General features: G+C 47.4%; 1 protein-coding gene across 2 annotated transcripts in view; it reads left to right on the forward strand.

Moving 5' to 3' along the window:
* Positions 1 to 10,556, forward strand: part of LOC114768133 (tenomodulin-like) — a 35,127-nt gene extending 24,571 nt beyond the window's left edge. The window contains exons 5-7 of one of the 2 annotated variants that reach the window (XM_028960258.1): positions 4,314 to 4,473; positions 4,934 to 5,031; positions 9,587 to 10,556. In XM_028960258.1, coding sequence (XP_028816091.1) covers positions 4,314 to 4,473; positions 4,934 to 5,031; positions 9,587 to 9,796 — 468 coding nt within the window. In that variant the 3' untranslated portion in view covers positions 9,797 to 10,556. Of the gene's footprint in view, positions 1 to 4,310; positions 4,474 to 4,933; positions 5,032 to 9,586 lie in introns of both variants that reach the window. The other variant, XM_028960257.1, reaches the window with a different exon arrangement.
* Positions 10,557 to 12,878: the final 2,322 nt, after the last annotated feature.

A 12,878-nucleotide genomic window follows, 5' to 3' on the forward strand; every position in this document is an offset into this window, starting at 1 on the left:
GAACCGGAGCTGGGGATCTGCTCCGAGCGCGGGGGACACATGGCGCAGGATTAGCCAAAGCTGCTGCTAGCGAGGACCCTCTATCTGACAGAGGACGGGAATTTTCATTTAAGGGAGCCTGCCGGGGTTAAGCCCGCAATGCTTGTGGCGTCGGGGCGAGAACAGCGATGTCTGTAGCGTGCTGTGTGTTGGGTCACGATAAAGCGAAGGCTGCCACTTCGCTCGGGTTTATAGTAGCGCCGGCTCTGCCGATTTCCAACATCACTGATCTTGAGCAAAAATCACCGATTACGGCTGTGTTGGTCGGGGACTAGGATGACAAGGTGTCCCCCCTTTCAGCAGTAGTAAAAATGCACCCAGTAGCAACAGAAACGTTGGTGACCTACACAAAGTTTTAACGCATGTAATAATTAAGTACACAATATACTCTACTGGTAACCAAAAGGTGAAATATGTTGGCAAATAATTTTCACATTTACGGTAAATATTAAGGCTGTAAACATTAACACACCAATTATTTTTACACGTTTAGATAAATGAATGGCGTAAACTTGGCGTGTCAGCTGTGCAACCAATCATTGTTTCCACGACAACAGGACCACTCAACCTGCAATAAGCCAAAGTGATTGGCCAACGTTAAAGAGATCTGATGGGCTGGTGCTTGCTCCACATTTGAGAGGTTCACCCGTTTTTCACTTCTTTTTCACCCACAATTCAATTCGGCCTCAGTTGACGCCTTCTGTTACAACCAGAGTCGCTTTCCCACACCTGCCTCTGCAATAGTCCTAAATATTATCGCAAGATTTAGTCGTAAGAGTTAATCACAATGAATCATGATCATTGTGTTTAATTGCTTGTCCTAGTAAACGTCCCTCTTGGAACCATAAATATGGAACATGCGCATCTCAGATATTCTTTATGCGGACTTCCTTTGATTGCTCTCCATGCAAGTGACTCTGTTATACAGAAAATATGCAGATGATGCAAAAGCTCAGCATCAGTGCACCATTTCTGGTCCAGTTAGCGTTCTGTAAAGAGCAGTAAATTATATAATGTTCATTATGCTACTGGTGCTCAAAAGAGTACAAAAAAATTCAGAATATGGTGGAGAAAGTCAAAAATGCAATTCATAAACAGGAAAAAAAGTATGACATTTTATCAAGTTCGTCATTTTATTTTCAACACAGACTCAGAACTAGGGAGAGTGGAAGCCTGCTTCTCCTCCACCAAGCACTGGACTCTCGTGTACGATATGACATAACTTGCCTCGGCAGCTGAGCGGCATTCCTGAATGTGAGAAGTTTTGCAGCAACTCCTTGTTTTGCTCGTCATCTCAAAACCTGCGGCATTCTGGATCCACCTTCCTTTATTTCGCACGAGACGACATTTGGGCCTTCAAACTTCCGGACTCTACTCAGCGTGTCTGTATTAATAAAATAATCCCAGAATCAAATATGATAAAATGCCCAGGTCGGGTCTAGTTCATTGTAAACTATACCCACTAAGCGTTAGGTGGAGAAGGGTCGACAATTCCTAACACAACAATGAAAAAAATTATAATATGATATTGCATCAATTTCTCAGTTTGTGTCCCGGACCTTTTTTTTTTTAAAGCTTTTTACACCGTATTTAATTTTATAGTTTAAAGTTGATTACATCCCGCTTTTGAAACCCGGAAAAGGCGTTTGACATTTGAGCGAATGCTTACAATCAATTGATTGCTAGTTTTTTGTTTTTTCTTCCCCCACAGAAAAAGAAAAAGTTCATTAGCAAAATCAATTTGCTTTTCCGGCGCGTCTGCCATTTGAAAAAAATAAAAATAAAAAAAAACACTGTATTTGTCCTTGGCCCGCCTGTGCTCCACCCACGCAATATAGCGGCGATGAAAAATGTCAGTCCTGGCGCCGGTGGAGTTGAATTAACCTCATGCAGCCGTTTATGTATGTATATATATATGAGAGAACCTTTCCTGTTGACATCTGATCCCCCGGCGTAAACTACATCCGAGGTGTTTACGCCGGGAAAGCTGGGGCCTGACGCCGTGCGAGGGAAAAGGAGGGGTTAATGCTGGGAACGCCGCCTCGCTGTCGGGCCTGTAAAAAAAAACAATGCAGGCGCGGGAGAAACTGCGAGCGGCCGATAAGGAAAATATCCCGGCCTCCAGAGTAAAAAAAAAATGTAAAAAAAGCAGGTGACGGACGTGAATTTTTTAGAAATTTTCTATTTATTCTCTCCAAGAAAATGATGAAAGCGCTAATCCCCGAGCTTTCTTTCCCGACCTGTCTGGCGTCCTGCTGGCCCGCTCCTCAGATGGAATCGCAGGCTTTCCTGCAGCAGGAACAACTGTGCGTTACCAGATTTGTCACCGCCCACGTCACATTCATGTAGCTCCAAATAATAATAATAATAAAAAAATCTTCTTGACAGAATGGCAAAAAAAAGAAAAACCACGACAGGCTTGGATCTTGGTACCTCATCTAAAGGGCATCTTCTGGTGGCAAATATCTCAGCGATTACCACCAGATCTGTCCAAATAAAGGTGGACTTTCAGCATACAGATGATTTGTCTCCTTCTAAATCTTCTTAATATTTAGTGTTAACGTTTGGAAACACGCAACCATTTAAGATATGAGATAAGTTGGTCCTACGTTGTTCCATTAAGACAGCTTCTTATATTATTCCCTTTATTAAGATCATGGAACATCACAGAAGCAGCACTGTCACGCTCTTCTGATACGCAGTAGCTAAGGAGACCACATGTTCAGTTGAGCCATAATGACATCACCATAAAAAAATGGAAAATAACTAAACTAAATCATTTCCTCACTTTGAAACTTTGATGTGAGGTAAAAGTTGGCGGGCGATGTGAGGACGCGTACAGGGATTAGTGACCTATGGGAATGATGGCAGTCAGCATTACCGTGTACTGTATTCCTGCGTAATTGGGGTTCGGCCGAATTGTAACCCGTCCCACGTGGTCCCGTTTGTCACACGTCACTGGTCACTTTGTAACCTCTGAACGGTATTCTCTCTCTCTTTTGGAGTTATGGCGGCGCGACCCCCGTTTTTTTATTGCCTTACTTCAGCAGCTAAGGGGTCCAATTAAAGAAGAGCTGTTTGTGAGGCTGCCTCAGATTAAAATTTGTGTGGTGGAGGTGGTGGCAGGAGACAGATCCCTCCCATACGCGAACACACACACACACACACACACACACACACACACACCTGCCCTTGGAGTCATCATTAGTTTGGTGTGATGTGTCGGGAGCCGGGGTTGGACGAAGAGTGTCAAAGGCTTGGTTGAGCACTCCTCCTCCTCGCGGTGCGCAGGTCACCGGGGTGTCACTTTACACCGAACAGCATCCGTCTGAGAAAATAAATTCTAATAAAACAAGCGCGGCAGGTTGAGGAGGAGAAGCCAGAGAGAGAGAGAGAGAGAGAGAGAGAGAGAGAGAGAGAGAGAGAGAGAGAGAGAGCACGACCTAAAATTAATGGTAGCGGCTTCCTCTCTCGCCCCACTATTCTACGTCAAGCTTAACTAATGTGCAATTAAGCCGGCGACTGGAAGAAAATCGCCCTGTAACAACATTCGTCAAGTCGGCCACTTTTGAATTCCTTTCTTCGCTAATTAACGGCGGAATGAGAGGTGCGGGTTTATTTGCACGCGCACTCGCAGCCGAACAAACAAATCGGCGCAATACGGCCACAGGTTTCGACCAGGCCTCACATACATCTCTATTAGATATGAAATGGCATGCCTTCCCTATCATTAAGCAATAATAGTTTGCTTTACAGCTCATGAACTGCAGAATCAACAAATTAAGCATATTAATGGCTTAACGACGGCAGCATTGGGGGCGCGGGGGCCGTTTCGGCGAGGGGGGTTACTTACGACGGTATATTTTATTGTCCCTGTCGCATGTGATCACACATCAGTCCTCCCAAGTACAGCGGAGTCATTTTTATTATTTTTTTTTGTATTTATTTTTTTATGGCCTCATTGCATCGGAAATTGAAACGCTTGGCCAGCAACGTTCCGCAGTCACAGCGGAGAAGAAATAAAGAAAATTAAATGAAAAGGCAAACGGGTGGGATATTTGAGAAGGCCCGTTGTGGTCTTTCAGAGGGTCAAGCTGTATTGAAGTCATGCTTAGCAGTCAGTCCTTCTTCTTTTCTCAGTGGACATCTGGGACTGCTGAGAGAACGCCTGAAGGCCAGTGGTCTCCTGTGGACCAGAAGGTGGAATAGAATACCGAGTACTTTATAAAGGAGTTGCGTGAATGTGTGTGTGTATGTGTGTGTGTCCTCAGCAGGTGGAGGAGATGGAAAAAGTGGACGTCCACTTGGAGGACACTGTGCTGTGGGTCCCTTCTGAGGAGCCGATCACTGATCCCGCCTTCCTGCTCAAGTCCAAGATCTGGGAAGTGTGTCAGGAGCTGCCCATACACTGGATTCATCCCAGCCTGTTCCGAGGTAGGCCACCCGGGCCGCTGTCCTACTGTAGATCTGCTAAGTGGGTTACCGAGAGTCAACATGGACATGTGTCCACCATACGCTTAAATTTGATTTGCCATCAGCTTGGCTCTTGGACACTGGAAGCTACAGAAATTTTTGCATTGGAATGAAGAAAAAAGAAAATTTCACACATCAGAACGGCCATCTTGGCTCAGATGTGATTTTCATGTGGCCCCAGATGCACCCCTGTTTACATTCCAAAACCGAGCATCCCGGGGGCGTGGGATCAGCGTCCCCACACGAAGCCTCAGTTCCTCGCCTTGTCCACTCGGTGGCAGTTCACACAGACTAATTAATTCCTTGACCGCACGAAAAAGCACCAACTGACCCATTTTCCAAGCTGCCGCCGCGCTCCGGAATTCGGCCATCTGAGGAGATGTCCCCGGGGCAGGCCGACTGATGTGTCTCCTTAAAACAGATGCAGACTTCCACGATGGGGAGGACGAGACGGACGCGGATGCCAGGGGACAGCGCAAGGTCAGGGACGTTCTGGACCACCTACCTGTAAACGACTACGTGAGTACAGAACCCACGAACACCAAGCGGCTTCCACTTTAAAACAGACCTTTTGAAATGGCTCTGTATTTCTCTTTAAATGCGGCCGGTTCACTCCAGACTCCATTAACGGAGAGGAGTGTTTAGCCTTCAAAGGCGCCGACTTCTCCCCGAAGAGCCAACAAAAACGCTTCTTCCTCCTCTTCTCCTCCTTCGTCCAGCATACCAATGTACAAAGAGAACCTCCCAGGGTCACGCAGGAGATTATTAATCATATTTTAATTTCTGGCGGGCGAGCGGGCCGTGGCGTGACAAATGGCCCTCGACTTCTTCTTCCCTCTCTTTTCTACCTGCGTTGGCGCACGAGCACCGCGCCACACCCACGCGCGGCCCGGCGGCGGCCGGAGGAAGCTGACAAGAAAAGGCGGCTTTATCTGCAGAGGACCAGGGACACCTCCGCTCCCGACTCCTCTTCCCCGTCGCCGGGGCTGCGGCGTTCCGTATAATTAAAGCTGGGAACGGGGCCTCCGCCGCCGCCGTGCGCAGCCAGGCGGTGTTTGTGGGCCGGCTGATAACAAAGGCCTTTGTTGAGCGGAGAGAGATAGAGGCTCCCCGGTAATTGGGAGTTGCGGAGGCCCGGCAGATATTCCAGACCTTCCTGCCGGGGAACGTCGGCTCTTGTCACCGGCCCTGGCTGCCGAGTTTCCCTCATAAAACAAATTAGCGGCAGGAAAAAAAAAAAAAACCAGGCCGACCTTTCGCCACCGCCGGCGCCGCCTTGATGCCACCCTCATTCTTTCAGACTGAGTAACTGTCCCCCGCGTCACGGTCCTTGACCCACATCACGAGGACGAGCCTCGCAGGGGACTGGGCCTTCCTCCAGCGTGGCCCCCCACCTTCGGTCCGGTGAATGGATTCCGGGTCGGATGTCCTCGATGGAGCGCTGATTAAACCCGGCGGTATGAAGACAACGCTGTCCAGTTACCGTTACCCAGCATGTTGCGATCTGTATTGATTTTGGCAGCGAAAGACGTGTATTAATGCAACAGTTAAAGTGTGGACGCCCCGATTCTGTGGCGGTTATGGAGACTCAGGTGGAGCCAAGAATCAAGAAGCAAATTTCGTATTTCTTGTATGAGGAAAGTGAAGTTTGTTGAATGAATCAGTTTTTTTTCATCTTTTTACCGTATCGGCTGCTTTGTTCACTATTGTAATCATTTACATTCACATTTACATTTAGAGCATTTATCAGAGCATTAGCATTAACCTTCTAAGGTGGTATGTCAAAAATGATTATGTGTGTCCAGACAGACAGACGTAGGCCACCATAGAATGGATTTTATAAAGGCCATTTTGTTTTCTGAAAAAGAAACCTGGAAAACTGTGCAAGCATGGACTCCACTAGACCTCTGGAGGTACCTGCTGTGCCACCAGCAGAAGATCCTTTATGCCCAGTGAATGTTTAAGAAGGGGTTTCTCCGTTTTTGTCTACTACCAATCAACTTCAAGGACAAAATGTTCCTCCATGCACTCCACCTACTGGCAGGTGACACAGTGACAAGATAATAAATGATATTCCTGTCACCTGTCATGTTACAGCTGATCAGTGTAAGGCTACAGTAGCAGACTCCGCATCGGTTTACCTTTCAAGAAACTTCATTCGGCAGTCATGCACCGTAAAAACCCAAATCCGAGCTCATTTCAAAATCACTAAGATGTGCTGATAGTAACGTGCATGTCTCAAGCGCCCGAGAAAGACGACTAAATGTGCAGTTAGAACATCGAGAACATAAAAGCATTTCCTTTCAACTGCAAAAAACAATGAGCGTAAATGATTTTTAATGAATGCAGCTTGTTTGCGAGCGGCAGGGGAATATACCCATGACAGTCAGGCCTGATCAAACCCACACGGCCAAATAACTGGGAACTCAAAGGTAGAGTGATTAATATGTGCAAAGAGGTGGCTTTGATTAATTTGCCTGCGAGGAACAATGCCACTCAATGTCCGTTTGTTATCACCCCCCCCAAAAAAAAAAATCGCACGTCATTTGACTAGATGGGTTTTTCTCTACCATCTTCTGAGCTGAAGAGTACGCTATTCCTGATGAAAGGGTGCGGCACGCCGACAGTCATTGTCTGCTGGCTACATTATTAATTGTCGCGCATATGGACGCGACCCTGGGGCTGACAGATGTCATAAATCAGTCATTGCATTCAAGCACTGCTAACAGTCGTAAGTCAGAACGTCAGTGAACATGTTTCTCTTTTGTTTTTGTCTGCCACCTTGCAGCAGATGAGAGTTTCAGACACCCCGCCCCCTATTTGCATAGCGGGATGTAATCGCTGTTATGAACCCCGATAAAAGCTTAAGCCACAAAGTTACATTCCACATCTTTTTTTTACGACTTGTCACAAATCCTATGAGATGAGATAAAATTTCTTAAATTGCATAATTCTTGGTAAGTTTCCCATGTTTGTTATTCATTAGCAAGATGAAAACCACCATTAACAGGTCGAATTTTTAAATATCTGAATCCATATTCAGGAATAAGAATAATTAAGAATGTTGCTGACTGATTTGTTGTGATTTTGATTTTGCTGAAGCTGTTCACTTGTCGCATCTGTAATATGAATTTGTACGTTCACAGATCAGTAACGGAACACTTCAACAAACATGCAGTAGTCAGAAGGTCATGATGTAGGAACAGCTTAATCTGCGCTGAAATGAAAGAAGTTGGTATGGAGAGAAGGTCCCTGCCGATGTTGCCAGATTTCCTATCAATTTTCGTGTCAAAACGTCCAAAAGAACACCAAAACGCACAGAGAACCAATAGAAGAACCTTATAAGTACTTAACTTGTGCCACAACTTAAATGATCATAGTTATATAAGAACTGGTTTTCACAATACTACAACAAGGGTGTAGCAATGAAATACACCCAATCTGGCAACACTGAGTCTGGAGCCACCAGCACAGCCTCAATGTGCATTTATTCGCATAATAATACTTGAAGATCCAATAGTCTGATACTGAGTGTCAGAACACACTGTATGCAGCAGATGTCAGGAAATTACCCCAAAATAAAAACCACGAAATGCGAACCATAATTATATCACAGGCAAACAAAATGCAAGTATACTTGTGTACACAGTTGGCATGTGACAGTATGCTGAAACAGAAAATACAATACGCACCCCTATTAACATCACTCATCTACAGTGGGCAAGAACAGAGCACATTGTAAAATGTATGGTAGAAGTCGAGCGTTACCTGGAACTTAAGATTTTTTTAGATGTTGCAGTGTGGAAACTATCCCATAAGTCATCTGATGCACAAACAACCAAAGACAAATCATTTTAGGCGGAAAAAAATAGCTGCTCCAAGCAAATTGCAAAAGTACAAGCCCTTCGTGTTCCGTCTTCTACTAAGAGGAGCTTTGACTTGTTTGTTGTTCGAGGTACAAGCTGAGGTAAATTTACTCCTCTTAGGAAGACACTAATTCACGTTCTATAGACGACTCCAAAGCTGGAGGGCTCTTCAGTTCTTCTCGATGTCTGAGCGGTGGAAATGCTAACGCTAATTAGCTTCCATGCTAACATCCAGGTCAAAGGGCAGCGGAGTAGCGGTGTGCACGCTCACGGAACGTTCTACAGCCTCAACTGAGGTGTATTTCTAATCAGGGAGACTGGCAGGTCCCACAAGGGGCATCTTGTACGGGGGGATGAAGCGCCGGCCTTTATTTTCCACAGGCGCCGCCAAGTGCCTCTTCTCCGCACGTAATTCCAACGGCGCCCTCGATCAAAGGCACGCCACTTGTGGAGAGGCCACGCGCCGACCGCCACAATGGAAAGAGCCAAGTGCCATTAATTCCACCCAATTTACCTTTCGCTCGGCTTTCATTTAGCCCTTATAAAAATTCCGAACCTGGCGGCGAGCGCAAATAAACCAATTCCTGTTAGGCGATCATTGCTCTGCTAATCGCTGGAGGAACGTGGCATCCACTCTACGCCAAGGTCGGGAGAGCGGGTCGAGGTAGGGGCCGGGTTTAATTCGCCCGTCTGAATTAAGGCTCGTCGCCGCGTGGTCGTGGTGCGGGAGAGCGCGGGAGGTCGAAGATGAAACGGGGGAAGTGTAATTATCTCGCTGGCCAGCGGTGTCAAACTCGCTTTGATTGAAGGTTGCCAGGCGCGAGGGGCTGAGGAGCCCCGCGGATCAGGTAGCGCTAATGGCGCCGTTGGCATAATGGAAAGGTCAAGGGTCCCGCATCTTGTTTCATGACCCCGTCAGTCGAATCAAGGCCGCCCGCTTTCAGCGTTTTACCTGTCAGAGCTTCCGGCGTTAAGCGGGTGATGTGTTGCAGGGCCAGTGGTGGCCTGGCGGTTAAGGAAGCGGCCCCATAATCAGAAGGTTGCCGGTTCGAATCCCGATCCGCCAAGGTGTCACTGAGGTGCCACCGTCCCCACAAGCTGCTCCCCGGGCACCTGTCATGGCTGCCCACTGCTCACCCAGGGTGATGGTTAAATGCAGAGGACACATTTAACTGTATTTATTTATCCTCCTCCCCTTCCCTTCACAGAGGGAGATCGGCCTGGAGCTGGACAACAGCCTGGACGAGCAGGGCTACTGCTGCCAGTACTGTCGCCGTGGTTACCGCTACTGCCAGCGCTACCACGAGCCCTTGGGAGGGTACTGGCCGTACCCGTACTACTACCAGGGCGGACGGGTGATCTGCCAGATCGTCATGCCCTGCAACTGGTGGATCGCGCGGATGCTCGGGCGGGTCTGAGGCGGAGATCGGCGGTGCGAATCCGGAGGGAGGCGTTCTGTGGAATCCGGATGGGAATGGTCTCGATGTAAATTGCCAAACGCTCTGAAGATGCGGATGATTTCACCCCCTTTTAATTTTTCATAATGCGCTGCTGCCTGAGCACCTATGGACTGAGGAAAAACCAAAATGGCCGGACCGCCATGAGGCACCAGATTCTCTCGTACCTGTTTCTCACGTTCCTAGAATTCCTAGAATTTTGACATTTAAGGGTCTGCCGGCTGGTGTTGGCCAGTCTAATAAATTCAGACAAAATTCAAAGCGTTTACTTTACTTGCAGCCACTAAGTAGCCTGAACTTCTCTATTCTCGTAGAATTCTGTGGTTGACGTTAATATTCGTGGCCCAGATGCATGCAGACATGTTTCAATCACAGGAGTTGCATGCATATGAGGAGCACTGGTTCGGAGATGCTGTTTAAAATGACATCTGGTGACTGAAGGGCATATTATACCCATCAATCAACTATTCACTAGCATCAACACAGAATATGGAGATTTTTGGACCCTAAGTGGACCCTAACAGATACGTCTCTACACCTCATTTTCTCTGGTTTCTACTTTAAATCTATACTTGTGTTATATGCTTTTCATGACCTTCTAATATTTTTTTTTTTATTTCTGAAGACGCAGTGGTTTATATTCTGCATTTGCATGCCCATCATTTCTTGTTGTAGTTAAACGTGTGGATTTTGTGTGTTTTTATTAAATTTCTTGAACATGTACAATATTCAGCAGTCATCATTTAAACACGAAGGCAAAAAGCTGCAATCAGTTCAGACAATCAGACGTTGCGGAGCAAAGGTCCGCAGCCTTAATGATTCGCAATTGTTCTCAGGCAGTGAGAAGTATTACTGTGCAGCGCCATTTCTGCGAATAATTTAACAGGCGGCATGCAGGAGCGGGATTTCTGTCGATACTCCCGGCTCCCTGTTGACCCCTCGCTCAAATGACACTGATGAAGCCCTAAATGCTTTTGAATCTTGCGACTATTAAGCCGCCATTCATCGCACGAGCCAAACTGACAGCCTCTCAGGCGCGGGAGATGCGATCAATTCGTATGCGCTGATCATAATTCTGCATGAGTTAATGCTGATAAACATCTCAGGGCCCTTCGCTCCATCACGCACGTCCAGCAGCCAGCAGGAAAGGTTTGGTTTGTCATCATATCTGTACATTTCTCAACCTTTCTCCGGCGGGGTGCACGTCAGAAATCAATTTAGGCTTCAATTTAAAAAGCTTCCAACAGATGTCCATGTTCGGAATTACCACCGTGACGTTCCTTACATCAGCGAAATGACTTACAGCCTGGAGGAGAATAAAAGATGCCAAATTCTGGGTACGAACACAATCAAAGGAGATGGGACTTCACATTCATATTGCATCTCTTTTATGTTGGTGGAAATATGCATATGTGTGTGTGTGTATAAAAATTGCACATTTAAAAACAAGGACACATAGCGAATTTCACGCGAAGCGTCTAGACGCTACGTCAGATCCAGCCTCTTCTCATCCTGGACCTGGAACCTTAAGCTCTTAACCCAGACATGGCGAGTTAAATCGAATTACGAGAAACCTACGTGTGAAAAATGAAAATATGCACCATCACTGGACGATACGAGACTTCCATTTCCCGGGTCGGTCGAAGCCAAAGGGCGGTACGCGGTGCGACGGGGCAGTCAAAGCGTTGATGAAAACTGCCATGCCCCGGGGCAGACCTTCTGGTCCCCTGACTCTCACCAAATCGGCGTCCCCGTCCAGGAAGCTCTGGCGCCACGTGCTCATCAGGAGGTTCTGAGTTGATGAAGACGCCACCTGCAGGGCTGCGCCAGGCGGTCAGAGGCCGACATGGACGGCGGAGGCCGAGACGGAATTGCGGTTTTATCCGGAAATGAAAAGGCACTTTGACGGCCAAGGTTTACATCAATTGGGGTCTTGATGAACGTCGCCTCCTTTTCTCCTGGTCTACTGCACATGAGCAAACGGACACACGACACTTAGCAGCATGTTAAGAAGGGGATGTTATTGTGTATCTTCCGTTATTAACATTAGGCGCCATTTTTCTCTGGATTCTGATTGTCTGGGTTCTGTGGTGGAACGGAGGGGCGAACCGACGCTTAAATAAAGTACCACGTCGGTTTCGGGGGTCAGCGAGGTGGGCTGCTACTGCCATCCAGTGGCGTCTCGCTGCACTCTAACTGCAGACAGACCTACGTACCAGGCGGGGGAAAAAACGCCTTTCGGCTGGCTGCCTTCCACCAAATCGAGGCAGGAAACAGAAAGCTCGCAGTTAACTTTCTCCGTCCATCATTACGGACGATGTGTTGGAGCATCTGGGGCCTTTACAGCCTTCCTGTTTATGATAAAGGTGGGAGAGAAGGCAGGACTAGAAGAATTTTCTCACTACTTTTGCATTGCAGCATTACGCTGAATTTTTGTAAGAAATAAAAAAAAAAAAGGATTTGATCCCCTTCATGTTTCACGGTGTTTTTTTTTTTTGTATTCGACCCTCCATCACAGCCTACGAGCAGAGTCTGAGCGGATGTAGATCCTTCCGTAGTCGTCCAGTATTCAGACCACCTTTCAATAGCAGGTTCCTGTTCTGAGGACCGTGGAAACGTTCGCCTGTTGACTTGTTTGTTCCTTCGGGAGGATAAAAGAGCAGGAGGCAGATGGTTTAAATTGCTTCGTCGCCTCGCCATACCGCCTGGCATCGTGTCATTTTATCATCACCGCTCCTGAGGTGGGCTGCCATCTTTTACCGCCCTCCTCCTCCTCTTGATTGTTGTCTGTACTGTTTATGAAGCGGACCCTCCGAGACGCGGGGTCCCCGGGGGCTGCCAGACGCTCCTCCGGGCCCACGCTCCCACTCCGGGCGACGCCGGGGCGTGGCCGGAGCGAGAGACGCCGCCCCGGGGCGGCACACAGTGGCCACAGCTGCTAATCGATGCTGCTACTCTCCATATAGAAGGTTTTATAAAAGGCCCCAGCCAGGAGCGATTTGGGGTCACCAGGTCACTTAATAACCACACTTAACACAAAAGT

Source organism: Denticeps clupeoides, chromosome 18, assembly GCF_900700375.1.
Source record: "Denticeps clupeoides chromosome 18, fDenClu1.1, whole genome shotgun sequence".
NCBI lineage: Eukaryota > Metazoa > Chordata > Actinopteri > Clupeiformes > Denticipitidae > Denticeps > Denticeps clupeoides.